Below are 7816 nucleotides of genomic sequence, written 5' to 3' on the forward strand. Positions count from 1 at the left end.
CCTGCAGGCGGAGGGGGCTGATTGCTGGATGAAGGGTTTCCGACGGGTCCCTGCCTGCGGTACAGCAGCCTCAGGCGTGGCTGCTCCGCCCATCTCGCACCGCCCCCAAGTCCTCCAGGCCCCGCCCCTCAAGCCCACCCTTAGGCGCTGGAGTCCCAGCCTCAATTTGCAGCCCGCTTTCCGCCAGGCCCCGCCTCCGTCGTCTGCTGGCCCCGCCCCTCCCCGCCCACCTTGTCTCTGCCGGCCCCGCCCCCGCCCCGCCCCGCCCTCTACCTACTTGGCTGCTCCTAGGCATTGCAGGCGGGCAAGGGCCGCCACGTTGCTCCGAACCGTCCGCAGACTGGCCAGGACCTGTTGGGAGGAGGTGGTAGGCGGTGGGAAGGAGAGGCCAGATCCGGAGGGGGTCAGGGCAGGGAGGGCGGGGGACACCCACCTGGGCAAAGGGCGTCACAATCATGTCCTCTCCATGTCTGCGAGGAGACGTGCCATCAGGAAGAGTTCTCTCCCATCTTCCAGCTTTTACCCACACCATATACCCTCAGCTGAGGGGTTCCTGTTCTCAGGACTTCTCCTCCGGGCGCCTTCTTAGTCCCTGGGCTCCCTTCATGCGACTCTCCCTGAGACCCACCACAGCCCCTCCAACCATTCACTCACTTTATCGGCATCTCATAAATGGGGAAACTGAGTCCCAGAGGCAAGGAGGTATTTCCCTTTTCATTATGCCCACTAAGAAGGTCAAAGTATTTCTTCATTTGCTGCTAATTAGCCTTAATGTGTTTGTTTTTTGAGGCATAGTCTTGCTCTTTCGCCCAGATTGGAGTGCAGTGGTACCATCTCGGCTCACTACAACCTTCACCTCCAGGCTTCAAGCGATTCTTGTGCCTCAGCCTCCTGAGTAGCTGGGACTACAGGCACGCACCACCACACCTGGCTAATTTTTGTATTTTTTAGTAGTGACGGGGTTTCACCATGTTAGCCAGGCTGGTCCTGAACTCCTGACCTCAAGTGATCCGCCGACCTCGGCCTCCCAAAGTGCTGGGATTACAGGCGTGAGCCACCGTGCCCGGCCGACCTTAATGTTTTTGGATTACCACCCCCACCCCAGCAAAAGGCCGAGTTCTCTACACACTTGATTGAATAAATGAGCTGCCTGGCAAACTCCTACCTGAACTTCAAAACCTTCCTTAAATGGCTACTTGAAGGAACTTGCTGAATAGAGGAACAAAGGAAGGAGGGAGCGTAGAGGAGGTGTCATTCCACCAGCCCCAGACTCACAGGTCGCTGGCCACAGAGGAGTTCCGAGACACGGCCTTGGGTGAGAGTTCATAGTCACTATCTGAGCGGTACAGGAAGGACTCGCGCCGCTGGCTGTGCGAGACTGGAGCCTGCATGACCCGGCCCAGCCCAGGGCTGGACTGAGGGTCCAGGGGCCTCCTCCCGCATGAGAGCCCATTTTCCAGGTCAAAGCTGAAAGGAGAGAAGACATGGTCAGAGACGAGGGTCATGACAATTGGGTGCCGGGTCGTGGCCACCTTGTCTGGTGCATCCTCCCTGAGGCTACTTGGCAGTCAGGCAAGTGTGGTTTCCAGCTTGTTCACCTGACCCCAGCTGCACCCTCAGGAGACTGCACCCCTCACACTTTGGTCTTCGAGTCTACACTGGACTCCAGGACCTCAGTTCCAGATCTTCCTCAAAGTGGCTGTGTGGTCATAGACAGGTACTGACTTTCTCTGGACCTCAACCACCCTGTGTCTTTTATTTTTCTCTCTTTCTTTCTTTTTTCTCTTTCTCATTCTTTCTTTCTCTCTCTCTCTCTCTCGCTCTCGCTCTTTCTTTCTTTTCTTTTTTTTTTGACAGGGCCCCACTCTGTCACCCAGGCTGCAGTGCAGTGGTATGATCCTAGCTCACTGCAGCCTCAATCTCCTAAGCTCAAGCCATCCTCCAGCCTCAGCCTCCTGAGTAGCTGAGACTACAGGAGCACGCCCCAACACCCGGGTAATTTTTAAATTTTTTGTAGAGACCAGGTCCCACTATTTTGCCCAGGCTGGTCTTGAACTTCTGGCCTCAAATAATCCTGCCACCTCTGCCTCCCAAAGTGCTGGGATTACAGGAGTGAGCCACTGCACCAGGCCTCCCCTGTTTCTTTTCATTCTGTTTTTTGAGGGGTTTTTGAGATGAAGTATCGCTCTGTTGCCGGCGCTGGAGTGCAGTTGTCCACGCTGGAGTGCAGTGGGGGCACAATCGCAGCTCACTGCAACCTCCGCCTCCCGGGTTCACGCAATTCTCTTGCCTCAGCCTCCCAAGTAGCTGGGATTACGGGTGCGCACCACCACTCCCGGCTAATTTTTGTATTTTTACTAGACACGGGGTTTCACCATGTTGGCCAGACTGCTCTTGAACTCCTGACCTCGTGATCTGCCTGCCTGGGCCTTCCAAAGTACTGAGATTACAGGCATGAGCCACTGCACCCGGCCTCCCCTGTTTCTAACATGTGCGTGATGTAGCCCATCCCCAAGAGCTCTTTGAGGGAGTTACAACCGAACATCCAACGACTGGGACAGGATGACCATATTGCAAAGGGACAAACTGAGATCTAGCTCACATGGTGAACACGTGGACTGGAAACAGCTTCTTGGACTCTTCTACCTGGAGAAGCCCGGGGTTCTGCCTAGCTCCTGCGTGCGCCTTAGTCTAGAGAGACCCTACTCCCAGCCAACTTGACCACATCCTTGGCCACCTGCCACGCCCCAAGCGTTCCAGGCTCCACCCTCAGCCCATAAGGCTCCGCCCCACGGCCGTCGACCACGCCCCCAGCTAACCAGGTCCTGCCCTAGGCTCCCCCACTCATCCACTTCATCTTCAGCCTGAACCTTCCGCCTGTTCTCTTGCACCTCCGGCTCTTTGCACAGGCCGTGCCCTCTGCCCGGAGCACTCTCCTCCTTCTCCACACTACTTGTCCCGTTCTATCCTCAAACCCTGTCTTTCCCTCTGGCCACACCCTCTAGCCCCTCCTCTTTGGGGTCACAGGTCAGAGAAAGGGCGTAGGGCAAGTACTGAGGCCCAAGAGAAGATGGTGATCTGGGGGTAGGGCTTTCAAGAAGGGCGGGCGGAAGCAGCACCGACAGGAAGACAACGGGGACCGCCCGAGACTCGCAGCTCCCGGCCGAGGGCCAGTGTCCAGCTGGTCCCGGCCATGACTTTTGGGTCAAAGGTCACCCTATCCCCGTCCACGGGCTGGCTCAGCACCCCCGCGTAGGCTCAGATCTGGGTAGAGGTGAGGGATTCGGCAGCATTTGGTCAAGTATGACCGGGTCTGAATTGGGTCTGATCACATCGAATTGGACTTCGTCCCGAAGAGTTTGTTTGATGAGTTCGGGAGAATTCGGCTACGTCCGATTAAGCTCGGGAGAGTTCGGATAAGTTCGATCTTGTTCGTCTAAGTCCGGTTACGCTCGGTCTGCTTCGAACAAGTCCGGGTGACGCTCGGGGCCGGGTCGGGCATGTTCGGTCACGTCCGGCTACACGGGGGCTAGTTCGGGCATCTCCGACTAAGACCGGCCGCGCTCGGCCAGTTCCGTCCGACTCCAGCGGGTTTAGCGGGACTGGGATGATCCCCCGGCCAGCCGAGGGGGCGGGGCTTCTTAACCCTTCCCTGGCCGGTTTGGGGTGCGCCGTGGGCGCTGTGGCGCAATGGGAGACGCTCTTAGGGGAGGGCTGGAGACGGCGGATACCCCAAATCTGCCCTTCGAGGGGCAGGCATGCGGGTTGCGGCCCCCTCTCGCCTCTCCCCAAGGGTTCCAGAAAAGCGCGTCTATGGACAAATAGGACAAATAGGGAAACTGAGGCCAGGAGCGGCCACAGGGTGTGCAAATCCGGATCCCGGGCGCAGAGGGTTAAGAGCTGGGCCCGGGTTTTCTTGGGGCGGGGGAGGCTGTTTTTCTTTCTGCTCTAAACTTAGCCAGGAGCGGCGGGGTCAGGCTGTGGTTCCATGACGCGGGCGGCGCGGGGGTAGGGCCCCCCGGCTGTGGGAACGGCGCGGCTGCCCATTGGCCAGGGGGGTAAACTGAGCCTGAGAGGCTCGGACTTGGGTTCGGGTCCGGCCTGCGCAGAGCCCGCCCTCGTTCATCTTCACTTCTGGGTACCCGTGACGCGCCCTCGACGTCCTTGCGCTCTCTCCAGCGCCTTCAGAAGTGACCGTGCTTCCCTCGTGTTCGGTGCCCCGAGGTCGCTCTCCAGGACACAGAACCCCCACTCCCCCACTCCCTGGCTGAAATGAAACCACCAGGAACCACGATCATGCCTTCTCCCTCCAACCCCAGCTATGACCTTGCAGAGGGACCTCCCGCCCCTCTCAGCCTTTGGATGCCAGACTTACCAAGTGGGTGCCAATTCGGCGCGGACCGAGCGCAGGATGCCAGTCACAGTCGGCGCCCACAAGCCCCACTCCGGACCCCAGCCTTGCCCCCACCCCTCCCCACGAGGTCACAGTCGTTTCTGGAAAGGCAGGGATTCGAACCCAGAGGAGGGGTGGACCGAGTGCTTAGAGGATGCAGCGCAAGCAGCTGCGGGGCACGGGCGCGCGCTCATCCTGGGACGCCCGAACGCCCTGCTTCGAAAACCCCCTCAATTCAGGTCTTCCTCCGTGGATACCCAGAGTTCATTGTGAGGCCCCCAGGGCATCTCTTTGCTGGCACTGGGACGGAATGGTGGTGGGAGGGGGCGCCAAGGGAAGAAGTGCCCCTTCCCCTTCCTCCCATTGCCAGGACGCACAGCCTGCCTGCCCTAGGCCGGCGAGGGTCAGGAGGAGACGTGAGCCTCAGCCCGTCCCACTCTGGGCCTCACAGCTGGAAGGAGACAGACGGCTGGTCCCCGGGGCCTATATCCAGGCGGCGGGTGGAGACAGACAGAGACAGAGAGAGACAGAGTTACCAACTGCGAGACAAAAGTAGAGTAGGGTAGGGGGAGAGAGATACAGAGAAAGCGAGGGAGAGGCAGAGCGTCCATGCCCTGACTCCGGCCCTGGCCCCAGCTGTCCCTGCCCTTGTCCCTGTCCCTGCCCTTCCCACCTCCACACCGGGCGTCCCGGTGACCCTGCCAGGCCCTCTGTCCCGCCTCACCACAGCGGATGGGCCACCGTGAAGCGCCGCTGCAGGCGGATGCTCTGATTCACCAAAAGCTTCCTGAAGAGCCCGGGGGAGCCGCGCGGGGATCCCCGAGGGGAGCTGGGCCCCAGGGCCGGGGCGGGCGCGGGGGGGCCCTGCATCGCCAGGACCGCGTGGAGGCTGGACCGAGCGCCGGCTGCGCGGGACCTTTTCTGGACAGCTGTGGGGGCGGGGCCCAGCGGGGAGGGGGCAAAGGGCGCATCCGCCCCGCCTCGCGACGGGCGGCTCCCTGACGACCCCCGAGACAAACGGGGAGACCGAGGCACAGAGTCAGACGCAACTCTCCGCTCCTTTCTTTTTCTTTTCTTTTCTTTTCTTTTTTTTTTTTTTTTTGAGAAAGGATCTCCATGTGTTGCCTAAGTTGGAATGCAGTGGCACAGTCCTAGCTCACTGCAGCCTCAACCTCCTGGGCTCAAGGGATCCTCCTACCTCAGCCTCCCGTGTAGCTGAGACTACAGATGCACACCACTACGCCCGGGCTAATGTATTTTCTAGAGAGTTGCCGGGGGGGGGGGGGTCTCCTTATGTTGCCCAGGCTGGTCTCGAACTCCCAGACTCAAGTGATCCTTCTGCCTCAGCCTCGCAAAGTGCTGGGCTTACAGGTGTGAGCCATTGCGCCTGGCTCAACTGCACTTCTTTAGGGGGCTGCCCCTAAGATCTCAGAGCCTGGATCTTACTCAGCCTTCCTCTGCACGCCCCTGGTTAGTGCAGCTTGCTGGGCCAATAACTGCTAAAAAGTGTAGAATGAGGGAGTCAGAAAGCAAGGTGCCCAGAGAAACAGCTATCCTACCTTCCATTATGAGGTCGTCACCAAGGTATAGAGTTTGCCAATGTCCGATCCCACTCAATGTTTCTAATCCTCCTCTACCCATTTTCCAGATGGAGAAACTGAGGCCCAGTGCCACCCAACAGCCCACCAGAAACTACAAACCCTTAATCCTTTGCCAAGTGGGGAAACTGAGGCTTCCATGGAAGCGGTCACAGGCATGGGTCTTTGTTACAGGGCAGCGAGACTCAAACTCAGGTCCCCTCTCCCAGCACCCCTCCACACGAGTCCCCACGTGATCCCCCACCTGCTCTGACATTCCCCAGGCCCTGTCTCTGGATGCCTTCGCTTCTCCTGCTGTCTCCTCCTAGACAAACATCCGCACACCATCTCTGCCAAGTCTTCCGTCCTGTGAAGCCTCAGCCGCCCACCCCTGCCCTCGGAGGACCTCACTGTCCCAGGACTTGGGGGGGCCTCTGGTCAGTGTCTGGGAGGATTCCCAGAGTCTGTACCAGGTGCTCTACCGTTGGAATGCTGGAGTCAGGCTGGCCCTGTTCCACTCTACAGAAAAGGAAACCAAGGCTTAGCATGTGTCACACAAGAAGGAGGGACCTAGAAACAACCATGTCACGGGCAGAGGCCCAAGGGACCTCCCAGCAACTGAGGCCTGACCATGGCCCTTGCTGTGGAATGACCTCTGGCTCTCAGCCTGGGCCTTCCCCCTGGGGAGGCTGCCTCAGTCTTGGTGTCCCCAGACATGGTACCCATGTTTCTGGCACTCCTAGAGAAGCCCATTGATCAGGGCTCCTATAGGAGATCCTGAGGCAACCATGCTAAGGCCAGATACATGAGATTCTTCCCATTCTACAGATGAGAAAACAGAGGCTCAGAGGAGGAGACACACAGCCCAGAAAGACAGAGAGCCTCAGGTATCTGGCCAGGAAGGCCCCCTAACCCCCACAGCCTTGCAACCAGACACCTGGTGGGAACCAGACCTCGCTGTCCCCAAGACAAAAATACCATCGTGGTTGCTGGGGCCAGACCTAATTATAGCCATCCCTAGGGGACAGAGGCTGCTAGGATTGTCCTAGTGGGGATACTGGAGCCAAGGTCTGAGCAGTCTTGACACCACCTCCCCGCCACTGTGAGAGAAGTGACAATAGTTACATGTCCCCAAGGAGAAACCAAGGCACAGAGATTCAGCCCCTCCCCCAAAGTCACAGACATAAAATAGGAGGCTAAGACTAAACAAAATGATATAAACTGAGTGCCTCAAAAACATGCAGCACTCAACCAACAGCAGTGAAAGGAAAAATCATTGGATTTTCAGACGAAACCTGCAAAATGTGGACTACTGTTCCCATTTCGAGGATGGGGCGACTGAGGCACAGAGAGGCACAGTCATTTGCCCAAGGACACACAGTCATAAAGTGCAAGACTGGGGTCATTTGAACCCGGACAGGCGCTGTTCTTCCCAGCCTGGGTTCTCCCACACTGGATGTGTTAACTCACTTCATCCCCTCTGTAGTCCCAGGGGTGACTCCCACATTAATATTTGATCAATAGTTTTACTATTAATGTTTCATTCATAGATTTAATTTTAAATATTTTATTAACAGTGCTAACAAGAAGGTGTTAATTAATAGCTGTTTGGATGGAGAAAGAGTCACAGCAAGGGGTGGCCACAGAGCCAGGACTCAGCATTCAGAGTCTGGCTCCTACCTGACCCTGGGAGGCTCTCTAAGCCCCACTGGGTAAGGGACAAAAGCTGAAAGAGGTTTGGACAGAAGCACCCCCACCCTGACTCCGTCCCTGCATTACTGCATGACCTGTAGAGGTGCCCAGTAGTCTCTGGTGCCTTTATTTTTATTTTTTTATTTTTTATTTT

The 7816-nt window shown here is 57.7% G+C and overlaps 1 protein-coding gene across 1 annotated transcript in view; it reads right to left on the reverse strand.

Moving 5' to 3' along the window:
* The window catches only part of PDE4C (phosphodiesterase 4C, cAMP-specific), a 22384-nt gene that overhangs the window by 9712 nt on the left and 4856 nt on the right, over positions 1-7816 (reverse strand). Inside the window, exons 2-5 of the mRNA XM_011991266.1 lie at positions 1276-1467; positions 434-470; positions 278-351; positions 6-54 (exon numbers count right to left, since the gene is read on the reverse strand). Of these exons, the coding sequence (XP_011846656.1) occupies positions 6-54; positions 278-351; positions 434-470; positions 1276-1467 (352 nt within the window). The remainder of the gene's footprint in view (positions 1-5; positions 55-277; positions 352-433; positions 471-1275; positions 1468-7816) is intronic.

Source organism: Mandrillus leucophaeus, unplaced genomic scaffold (genome assembly GCF_000951045.1).
Source record: "Mandrillus leucophaeus isolate KB7577 unplaced genomic scaffold, Mleu.le_1.0 Scaffold11, whole genome shotgun sequence".
NCBI lineage: Eukaryota > Metazoa > Chordata > Mammalia > Primates > Cercopithecidae > Mandrillus > Mandrillus leucophaeus.